Raw genomic sequence first — 12,273 nt, forward strand, 5'->3', positions numbered from 1 at the left:
GGCAAAATCCTTCTGCTAAAGTAGATGCATCAATCTTCTAAAAATGAAAGATACTAACTCCAACTTAAACACATCTTGTAAATTACAGAAACTGAACCCTATGTACCAATCCCTTTCAACTGAATGCGTTTTTCTAGGCATAGATTACCCACATCAGCTAGAAGATGGAGGTGTTTGTAGACATAGCCTTCAGTTACCTCAGCTACTATTGAAAGCCTTTAGGTTTCAGGGATAGATCTCTAAAAAAAAAGGAAACACAGCAGTCTGCCACAAAAAAAAACATGAAAAGAAATGAGGCAGCACTTAAAGGATTCCTGGATACCAAGGACAGTGTTTGTACAGCTCACAGAGGATTTGTTAATTTTGGCTTTTCATGGAATTTATGTATTTGCCAATTGTCCTAGAGGACCCAAAAACAGGTTGTGTGTGTGTGTGTGTACTTCAAGGTCTCAATTTAACTAGTAATTCCTTCAGACAGTAGGCAATGTAGCTTTATCATCAACATATTCCACATTTAAGTATACTCTAACTGCACACCTACCTGCCCAAAAAGGACGGAAATATTTGCCATGGACCTGCCCAAAAACAAAAAGGAGAAGTGACATACATATATATAATCCTATTCTTTTGTCAAAGGTCATTTTAATGGTTTTATAAACATCTTCAAACAGTGGAGGGGTTAAATCACACAAGCAGGCAGACATTTTTTTATTCATAGATATTAGTGAAAATCTCATGATGGAGAAGGGAAACGTACTTAACTGTTGTATTAGTTCTTCATGATGGGCCTCTTTGTTATTATTCAACAAAGAATAATTCATGCTCAGCAAGGGATCTGGATCCATCCCAGAGGCAGATAGTAAATGTTTAAGGCTGTTAAGGAAGATACACTAAATGGAGAACCACAGCAGTAATGCCAGGAACTTAGTTAGCATCATGAGCCAGTCTATCCAGCCATGCATTAAGACTACTATATCACAAGCTGTATTGGAAGCTTCAACCCCTACCTACTCTGCCACAGAAGGCCGGGCGTATTATTCTTTGCCTAGTTAAGGAGAGAGAGCTTGTTTTATTTTCAAAATTTTAAAAACTTGCATTTGACAATATCTAATCTATACTGACAACTCTGCAGTAAACATATACATATAAAACAACTGCAATAGACAACTGCTCTGCAATTTAAAACATGAACATGTAATGCATGTTACAGTTACATTTCTCCATCTAGCTCACTAGAAGTGGGGAGAGCAAAGTGTGATCATGCGTACATTTCGGAATAAAGCAACTGTGTTATTCAATTATTTATGGGCAGCTGTAAGAGCAGGACATGTGTGCCTTAAAAGAGAGGAATTCAAAATTAAATTAAATAATAAGTGCTGAATCATTAAGCAAGAATGTATTTCTATGAATGATAAAGCCACTAGCTTCTAAAGAAACGTTGTAAATGCCTTTTAAAAGAAAGCGGGAGCAGGGAAGGTGGGTAGGTACCAACACACAGCTTTGAAGCCATTTGCACGAAACAACAATAAAGCACATTTAGATCTTCAAGGAAAATTACACAGGAAAATAACTCTTGCAAGACTAATGGTCGAGGATAGGGTACCCGCTCAAAGAGAGGGTACATCAATCAGGTTTTCCTTCAGATGGGAACAAAAGCAACCTCAGACCGGTTTCAGCCTACTAAGGCCTCATCTCTGAGGTACAGCTTGAGTCCTGTGGACCAAGACCGATAAGCATGTGGCTTGTCTCCGTCTAGAGTGGCATGTAGGGAGAAACCAATCTATACCTCAGAGATGAGGCTTGGGTAGGACAAAACCAGGGTAAACGGCGTTTACTTAGCATGCGTTACTTCGCATGCCATTACTACGCGGACGTTAGTACGCACGCGTTTTTAGTTCGCATACCTTTCCTAAGCAAGTCGGAACAGCGACTTGCGTTAGGGGGGGGAGGTGTTGGATTTAAAATCCAACACCTTCCCTAGTGTCCGCATAGACTGGAGTTGGAATAGTAAACTATACTATTCCAACATCCAGCACCCCCTACTGCAATTCGTTGTTCTGAATTGCGTAGGAAAGGTATGCGAACTAAAAACGCGGTCGTACTAACGACCGCGTAGTAATGGCATGCGTACTAAACGCATGCGAAGTAACGTCATATATTCCAAAACCAGCCTGTGGTTACTTGTTCCCCGCTTTTAGGGACCTGGCTAGGCAGTGCTATTCCTACTGTAGTAGGATCAAAACTCATTTGCACATGGCTTGACTTTTCCTCCAGTGGCATAGGACGGGGTGGGCAAAATGACGGACTGGAATACGGCCCCAAGCAATCTCCAGTGGCTGAGATTAGTTCAAGCGCCTCTTCTATCACTTTGTTATTTGCTGCTTTTTTAATTAACAAAAACAACAATTGATGGACAGAATGCAGAACAATGTCATACATTCACCCCAGTACAGAGATCTGGGCCTAAATCCATCTTTTTTTGCTCACCATGCCATTCCAGTTTGAACCCAGCCATATGCAAATCAGTCTTGACCCTGTGCCTCATGGGAACAGTCCAGCCCGAACTGCCAAGCCAGGTTCTCACTGGACTGGAAACAAGCATCCTAGGACGGGTTTCGGGGTTTCACCCCTCTTCAGCCAGGATAGCTTGATTCCAGTGGCATGGAGAGCACGGGACTCACGTCTGAGCATACCCGTCCCACTCGGGGTGACAATTGCAAAAACAACAATTGATGGACAGAATGCAGAACAATGTCATACATTCACCCCAGTACAGAGATCTGGGCCTAAATCCATCGTTTTTTTGCTCACCATGCCATTTCAGTTTGAACCCAGCCATATGCAAATCAGTCTTGACCCTGTGCCTCATGGGAACAGTCCAGCCCGAACTACCAAGCCAGGTCCTCACTGGACTGGAAACAAGCATCCTAGGACCGGTTTCGGGGTTTCACCCCTCTTCAGCCAGGATAGCTTGATTCCAGTGGCATGGAGAGCACGGGACTCACGTCTGAGCATACCCGTCCCACTCGGGGTGACAATTGCAAAAACAACAATTGATGGACGGAATGCAGAACAATTTCATACATTCACCCCAGTACAGAGATCTGGGCCTAAATCCATCGTTTTTTTGCTCACCATGCCATTCCAGTTTGAACCCAGCCATATGCAAATCAGTCTTGACCCTGTGCCTCATGGGAACAGTCCAGCCCTAACTGCCAAGCCAGGTCCTCACTGGACTGGAAACAAGCATCCTAGGACCGGTTTGGGGGTTTCACCCCTCTTCAGCCAGGATAGCTTGATTCCAGTGGCATGGAGAGCACGGGACTCACGTCTGAGCATACCCGTCCCACTCGGGGTGACAATTGCAAAAACAACAATTGATGGACAGAATGCAGAACAATGTCATACATTCACCCCAGTACAGAGATCTGAGCCTAAATCCATCGTTTTTTTGCTCACCATGCCATTCCAGTTTCAACCCAGCCATATGCAAATCAGTCTTGACCCTGTGCCTCATGGGAACAGTCCAGCACGAACTGCCAAGCCAGGTCCTCACTGGACTGGAAACAAGCATCCTAGGACCGGTTTCGAGGTTTCACCCCTCTTCAGCCAGGATAGCTTGATTCCAGTGGCAAGGAGAGCACGGGACTCACGTCTGAGCATACCCGTCCCACTCGGGGTGACAATTGCAAAAACAACAATTGATGGACAGAATGCAAAACAATGTCATACATTCACCCCAGTACAGAGATCTGGGCCTAAATCCATCGTTTTTTTGCTCACCATGCCATTCCAGTTTGAACCCAGCCATATGCAAATCAGTCTTGACCCTGTGCCTCATGGGAACAGTCCAGCCCGAACTGCCAAGCCAGGTCCTCACTGGACTGGAAACAAGCATCCTAGGACCGGTTTCGGGGTTTCACCCCTCTTCAGCCAGGAAAGCTTGATTCCAGTGGCATGGAGAGCACGGGACTCACGTCTGAGCATACCCGTCCCACTCGGGGTGACAACTGCAAAAACAACAATTGATGGACAGAATGCAGAACAATGTCATACATTCACCCCAGTACAGAGATTTGGGCCTAAATCCATCGTTTTTTTGCTCACCATGCCATTACAGTTTGAACCCAGCCATATGCAAATCAGTCTTGACCCTGTGCCTCATGGGAACAGTCCAGCCCGAACTGCCAAGCCAGGTCCTCACTGGACTGGAAACAAGCATCCTAGGACCGGTTTCGGGGTTTCACCCCTCTTCAGCCAGGATAGCTTGATTCCAGTGGCATGGAGAGCACGGGACTCACGTCTGAGCATACCCGTCCCACTCGGGGTGACAATTGCAAAAACAACAATTGATGGACAGAATGCAGAACAATGACATACATTCATGATTGGTTCTGATGCTCCGTCCATCACCACCCCCTTTTGTACCGCTTTGTTCGCCATAAGTTGGCAGGGTATGCTCAGACGTGAGTCCCTTGCTCACTGTGCCACTGGTTTCAAGCAAGCCTGGCTGAAGACGGCTGAAATGCCAGAAACCGGTCCTAGGAAGCTTGTTTCCGGTCCAGGGAAGGCATGGCTTGGCAGTTCTGGCTGGTCTGTTACCATGAGGCACAGGGTCAGGCTGATTTGCATATGGCCATGTCTGAACTGGGGTGGCAGAGTGGGCTAAAGAACGGTGATGGATCAAACCCAGATCTGTTGACTGGGTGTGAGTGTTTGATTGGTTCTGATGCTCCGTCCATCACCACCCCCTTTTGTACCGCTTTGTTCGCCATAAGTTGGCAGGGTATGCTCAGACGTGAGTCCCTTGCTCACTTTGCCACTAGTTTCAAGCAAGCCTGGCTGAAGACGGCTGAAATGCCAGAAACCGGTCCTAGGAAGCTTGTTTCCGGTCCAGGGAAGGCATGGCTTGGCAGTTCGGGCTGGACTGTTCCCATGAGGCACAGGGTCAGGCTGATTTGCATATGGCCATGTCTGAACTGGGGTGGCAGAGTGGGCTAAAGAACGGTGATGGATCAAACCCAGATCTGTTGACTGGGTGTGAGTGTTTGATTGGTTCTGAGGCTCAGTCCATCACCACCCCCTTTTGTACCGCTTTTTTAATTAAGGCATAGGATCTCACATTATCATCCAACCCATACTGAAGGCTACAACTTTGCAATTCAAGACTAACTTGCAAAATCTAAAGGACATTAACTGCTCTGTTAATGAAAAAGGCATGTACCTTAATCGACTCAGTACAGAGGACAGAAAGTCTAATCCTCCGACTGAAGACAGAAAATCCCTCTAGTGGTCACACCAGAAAGATTTCCTGTTTTTCTTTTTTCATCTCTGGAATTGCGAGAGAACGTTTCTCTTGCAGCCCAATATTGTTTTTTACCATCAGTCTGTACGGCTAGCAGTGTGCAAGGTGTGCTGACGTCATACTGGCTGAAAATAAAAGGCAGCAAGAGTCTCAATCACCATGGAGGAGGTGCGTCCCCCTAGTTGATACCTGCTCTGGGTTTGCCTCTGGAAGGGGGTCCCAGAGTAGGGATCCATCTAATAGACCACCAGGTAATTGAAAGGCTAGGAGAGCAATGGCCCAGGCATAGGCAATCGCTCCCCCGTCCATGAAGGGTCAGTGCAGTCTTTCTGTAGCCCTGGGGAGGTAGATTGGGATTTAGCCCCAAACTGACTCCAGGCAGCAGGGTATTTAAAAAAAAATATACAAATAATATGGCCTCTGCCCTGGCATTGGGTCATGCCTACACTCCAAACAGTCGTTCTGCCCCCCACTGGAGGCAGATTGGGGTTTACCCACAGTCTACTTACACCGGGGGAGCAGGGGTGAAAGGGAGGTCATGAATGAAATGAGATGGGGATCAGTTTGTTCAATAATCAGGTCTCTGTAGGCCCAAACAGTCTATTTTACCCCACCAGGGAAGCAAATTGGGAGGTTTAACTCTAGTGTGCCATCCCATGGGGGCAGAAAGCCCACAAGGCAGGGTTTAAAAAACACCGAACAATGTGGTGGGCTTGATGTGGCATCAGCCTGAACCGCTACCCATAAAGGCCCCAACAGCTCTCCCTGGGTGCCCGTGTGGGGAATTAATTCCAAATCTGGCCTCTGGGGGTTGGGGGGAGAGGGGGCAAGGGATCAGGAAGCAACTAGATTTGAGGGTTTTCTATATGATGTTACACCCTGTTTGAGGTGCCACAGGATAAGCAGAGACTGCTGGGCTTCGGCTGTGGGAGCTGAAATATTTTGCCACTGATTTCCCTTGGATCTGCCAAGTGGGCCAAGTGCAACCCCTTGAGCACTTGATTTCCAGTGTTAGGGATGATGAGCAGTCACAGGCTTCTCGGTGAGCTTGGTGTGAGAGTGCAACTAGATCAGCACTCAACAAAAAACCATCCGATAATACATGATTGCCCAATCCAATACTTTTCATTGTAAAAAGAAAGTGCTTAAATACACTTACCATACTACAAGATGCAAGGGATACGAGTCTCTAGCACATGGCTACTATGCCTACAAGCAAGGGTACCCCTAAGCTCACCCTCTGACCCTCATTCTTCTATAGTTAGGGCAAGTCTGTGGCAGGTCTCTAGTACGGATGCAGTGCTCCCCAAAAGGTAGGGCGGTGTGATCAGTCTTGTTTTTTTCACCCAATGCTCACTCAACATAGCTGCCAAGGTTTCAGATTGCCATGTGTGGCATTTTCATAATGTCAGTGTAATTATGAGTGATATCTCAATGACTATGTATGACACTTTCTCGCGAGCAAAATCAAGCACTGAAGACAAGGGAAACAGATATCAGAAATTACACCCATTTGTGTAACAAGAAACTCCAAGAAGATCTGAAAACTGCTGCAAAGCACCAAAAATGGCAGGGCACAGGACGTAGCATTGCAAATTCTCCGACCGAGTGTCATCTGAAGGCGTGAAGCGATTATCGGCTGCTTTATAAGACTTTAGCGGTGCGGTGCGGCGCTCTGTGTACGGTTACCTGATTCAGGTCCCTTCAAAATGCGTATGGGCACAGCCACGGAATCCACCGGCATCAGCACTTTGAGGGTGAATTGGTGTTGGGCGGCATCTTTGCTGCGGAAGTCCAGTGTGACGGCGGCTCTAGCCAGTTTCCGATATTGTGGTGGCAGAGTCAGCACAGGACCCGTGTATCCTGAAGGCAAATGTTGTAATGCGGTCTTCGGGGGCTCAGAAAGAAGCCACTAAGCCTGGTTAAAGAGGAGATAACACAGCAGCAGTATTTGAGGGAGGTAAAGGTAAAGCGAGGGTGGATGGAAAACGACCCCCCTCACAGGTACCTTTTCTTCCTATGAGTTCGGTGAATGAGGAGGTGGGGGCTGAATGTCCTAGAGGAGTGTTGGTGCAGTCACCTAGTAGCGGTAAAGCTAGCACTTTTCTACCTGCTAGTGGGTCAAAAACCCCTCATACAAGGACTAGGAATCATCTACGTACCGGGCGAGAGAGTAAAAGTGACCTTGGGAAGGTAAAGGGTCCTACAATCAGAGAACCGTTGGTAGTATCCCCGGTAAAAAAAAGGCATCTAAAGGGACTGTGAGAGCTAAGAGGTGTGGACCAAAGGAAGGGCGGTTACTCCCTAAGCCTCTACCCTCACTTAGGTCTTACTTTAAAATCATGGAGCAGGTTGCTGCCTCCACGCAGGGAGCACAGCTATTGAGGTTTCCTCCCAAGCTGAATCGTTGTTGCTGGAAAATCGTTTCTCCCTGTTGGCGGAAAATCAAGGAGACATCCAAGGAACACAGGATCACACAATGGGGGGGGGGGGGGAGCTACGGATTTGACTCCTAGCCTGATGCAGGGCAATGGAGGGCCTGGGTCAGATCAGGGCCAGCAAGAGGTGTCTCCCCCCAGGAAACCAGCCAGAGAATCTACTTTTTACCCTGAGAGAAGATACTCTGGGAAACTTTCAGATCTCCGAAGGTAATCAATAGGGCATTCAGGAAAAATGTGGGATACTTGAGGAGAAACTAGATGGTATTGCCCAACGTACCTCAGTCCTTGAAGGTGAGATAAAGTCTCCGTCAGCTGCCCTGGCTGGGAACACCAGTGATATTGTGCATCTTAAAACTCAGAATAAGTCACTGCAAGATGACCTGTTGAGGCTCGAAATTCATGTCAGGCGTAACAATGTAAGACTCCTTAACATTCCTAAAAACTTGGGAAAAAATGACATCAAAGGCTTTGTCTGTAAACTTCTGGGGGAAGGTCTACTGCATGATAGGCCAGACATCGATTCGGACAGAGAAATCCAAAGAGTGCATAGTGACCCTTTTAGGTTAAACCCAGCAAGGAAGGCTCCAAGGAAAATGTTGTTCAATTTTCTCTCTTACACTGTTAAAGAGTTAGTGCTGGGACGTGCCTTGAAGGAGCTTTCCCTGAAATATGGGGACCTCAGCTACCAAAAAGGATCGGATGTTGGGAGGAGAACTGCACAGAGACAATGGGAGCTGGGCTAAAAAATGAATCACCTACACAGCAAGGTCGCTCAGGTGCAGATGAAGTTCATTGCGATGTTGAGGATAATGTGGCGGAACAAAATGCATAATATCAGAGAGTCAGAAGAGGTGGACTCTTTTCTAGCCCAGATGAATGGTTGTGCATAGTGGATTGTCGAGACTTGGAGAATTCTGGTCCCAGCCACATTGAGATGAACGCATCTATAAGCAGCAATATAGCTGGGATTTTTAGTCACACCTTCATTTTCTCTTATTAATTAATGTTTAGTTTTTTTGTCTTGATTCCCTCACTATGCTCGGGGGTTCCGAAAGGCGATCATCTCGCCTAGGGATAGGAAAGGGGGTTCCCCGAGGTGGGTGGGTGGTGGGATGCACTGGGTGGAGGGAGCACGGGGGAAAGAATTGAAAAAAATGTCCTAGTCCTGTCATTTTTCCTTGGAGTTCCAGCGTTTGTGGGTTATTCAAACTCTTCTGTGGCAGCCGATTATGATGATACGTTAAAGGGGGCATACGGGGTCGGGGACTGAAAATGGAAAGATGAGTAGATTAAACCTGGTTCATTTCATATCTTGGAATGTTAACAGTCTGAGATCCGGAAAGAAGTTGGCCCAGGTCTCTGAATTCCTTAAGAATAGTGTGGCAAACAATATTTTACTTCAGGAGACTCGCTTGGAACGGGAGGAGTGCAGGTCTTTCTTTAATGAATTGGGCTGGGTCCAGGAAGCAGTTTGCTCCGACCAGAGAGGTAACTCAAGTGGGGTGGCTGCAATTATTAGAAACAACTCGGGCATAAAGATACTAAGCTACGAATTGGACTCCTCCGGCAGGTGGTTGGCTGCTGGTTTGATGATACAGGGAATACCAATAGTATGTGTCAACTATTATGGTCCGAATGAGGATTCTCCAGAAGCCTTAGTGAAACTTGAATTCTGTATTTTACAGGCTACTGCTCCGGTAATAATTGGAGATTTTAATATAGTGCAAAATAAGACCCTGGATAGAACTTCTAAAGTTAAGTATATTAGCCCCACTAGAACCTCTGCAATTTTGAAGACCATGATCCGTGAGCTTAATCTGGTAGATATTTGGCAAAGTAAGATAGGGGAGGCAAGAGACTTCACATTTTACAGCAAAAAATATCACCATCACTCCCACATTGACTACTTCTTGATAGATCAGGACCTATTAGGAGAGGTAGATGAGGTTAATCATCTGCCCTCCGATAAAGAAATCAATCATGCGATGGTAAATTCGGTGGTTTCAAGTTTATTCATGTGAATAGTTCAAGTGAATACTTTGAAAAGACTTTTCAAAGTATTCACTTGAACTATTCACATGAATAAACTTGAAACCACAGAATTTACCATCGCATGATTGATTTCTTTATCGGAGTGCAATTCGAGTGACACGCTCTTGTCTAGAACGTGCTTTCGCCTGATTTAATCCCTACTCAGGGGGATCTACTCGTCTGCACCCATATATTGCTCTATCTGGATTACCTAGTTTGAACTACATGAGTGCGCTTACTCTATTTTTCAACAAGTTAATCATCTGCCCGCCACTCTTTCAGATCATTCAGCAGTGTTCCTCTCCCTTAGGCATCATTGTAAAACAGGTATGAAGAAATGGACCTTGGATAGGACCATTTTGTTAGACGAGGTTGTCGTATCAAGTGTAAGGGATGAGGCTACTATATTTTTTCAGGCTAATATTGGCTCAGCTAAAATCCAAGTCATCTGGGATAGATGATAAGCAATAGGTAGTTCAGTAATGGTGGGGAAGAGGCGGGCCTTGAAGCTGCAGGATGAGGAACAGATTAAAGAGATCAAGCCTAAGGAACATGACCTCCAAAAGTCATCATCCGAGGGTTTAAGCAGAGTTTCTTGTCTTAGCAAAGAATTCAAAGTTCTCCTGGCGGAATATCAGGGGCAACTTGACAAAAGATTGCTTGACAGATGGAGAGTAAGTAAGTTGCACCATTTTTAGGTCTCGCATGGGCAGCGCATGCGCTGCCTCTACGAGGCATCAAGTAGTCAGTATTAGTGGTGAGACTCCACCCATTGTGTTTATATTTGTTTTTTAGCTTGCCATTGGTTAAATCTTGCATTGCTCTTTTTATGGAGCTCATTAATTGGCTGGTGGTCCGAAACGTCACTTCCCTTTTGCTTCCATTTTGCAGGAAGCAGCACCGACCAACTACAGTTTAGTTCCGCTGCTCAGTGTTATCTACTCATTTAGGGACTTCTTTTTGTTTATTTTCCACCGCCGTTCACCACTAGTTGCAGAGCTTGGAAGTGTTGGCTTTTTAGTTTCCAGTTCCCGCCCCCCTCCCGTTGACTGTGTTGTTCATCCTCCCGCCTCCTTTCCCGTTGTCTGTGTCCCCGTCGTTCCCGCCCCTCCCGCTGTCCGTTGTCTTGCAGCTTGTGGCGGCGCGGCTGCTCAGAGGTGAGTTTCATTCACTGTTTTTACCGTTCCCTTTGTCCCGCCCCCCTCCCGCTGTCCGTTGTCTTGCAGCTTGTGGCGGCGCGGCTCCTCAGAGGTGAGTTTCATTCACTGTTTTTACCGTTCCCTTTGTCCCGCCCCCCTCCCGCTGTCTGTCAACTTCTGGCGGCCATGGAGGTGCGCTCTTGTTATAATTTACATTATTCTTGTCAGTGTTGTCCATCCTCCCGCCCCCTTTCCCGTTGTCCGTGTTCCCGTTCCCGCCCCCCTCCCGCTGTCCGTTGTCTTGCAGCTTGTGGCGGCCATGGAGGCGGCTGCTCAGGGGTGAACTTCATTCACTGTTTTTGACAAATAAGTTGATATGTTTCATAGCCTGCAGACATGTTTTAAACTGTGAATAATTATTTCCTGTTAGTTTATTACAAGGGGGCAAGCTGAAGTGAAACGTATGTGCACTCGTGCTACTGACGTGTTCTCTTTGTCCCCGCCCCTCTCCTGCTGTCCGTTGTCTTGCAGCTTGTGGCGGCCATGGAGGCGCGGCTGCTCAGGGGTGAGCTTCATTCACTGTTTTTGACAAATAAGTTTCATAGCCTGCAGACATGTTTAAAACTGTGAATAATTATTTCCTGTTAGTTTATTACCAGGGGGCAAGCTGAAGTGGAAGTATGTGCACTCGTGGTACTGACATGTTCCCTTTGTCCCCGCCCCCCTCCCGCTTTCCGTTGTGTTGCAGTTTGTGGCGGCCATGGAGTTGCGCGCTTGTTATAATTTTAAATTATTGACAGGAAGCTGCTCACGGGTGAGTTCCATTCACTGTTTTTACTTTTAAAGCTACTATGTTGGCAATTCAAAGTAGAGCATCTCTTCTATTTAGTTACGGGGCTTATCCATCCCAGCCGGGTCAGGGGTATTCGCAACAAGCCAACCACAGTATGGCCAGCAGAGCTACGGGCGTTACGGAAAATCTGCTAACACGCAGTCAAGCTACGGACAACTACCGAGTGGGTACGGATCATCTTATTGGCAAGCACAAACGCAGCAGACACAACAAACCTGTAAGTATGTAGTGTCTTTATTTCAGGTTTGAATTGTTCGATTTTAAAATGTCCATGTTTACCCAATGGGCAAGTTCAAAATGCATCTTCTCCCCTTTTCTAGTGTCGCTTTTTCCTGACTATCTGAAACGGGCGCATAGTTCACTTAGGGGGTGGGGGGGGGTGGATATATTTGTTTTAAACGAGGTAATTGGTGACAAAACAAATAACCTGTGTATGGAGCAATTTAACATTGGAGTTTCAATTTGGGGTTGATTACAACGTCCCGGGAGGCGCCAGTCCTCCAT

General features: G+C 46.5%; 1 protein-coding gene across 1 annotated transcript in view; it reads right to left on the reverse strand.

Annotated features, from left to right (window-relative positions):
• Positions 1-12,273, reverse strand: part of ABCB8 (ATP binding cassette subfamily B member 8) — a 432,700-nt gene that overhangs the window by 227,279 nt on the left and 193,148 nt on the right. Inside the window, exon 10 of the mRNA XM_085628480.1 lies at positions 542-575. Coding sequence (XP_085484606.1) covers positions 542-575 — 34 coding nt within the window. The remainder of the gene's footprint in view (positions 1-541; positions 576-12,273) is intronic.

Source organism: Triturus cristatus, chromosome 10, assembly GCF_964204655.1.
Source record: "Triturus cristatus chromosome 10, aTriCri1.1, whole genome shotgun sequence".
Classification (NCBI taxonomy): Eukaryota; Metazoa; Chordata; class Amphibia; order Caudata; family Salamandridae; genus Triturus; species Triturus cristatus.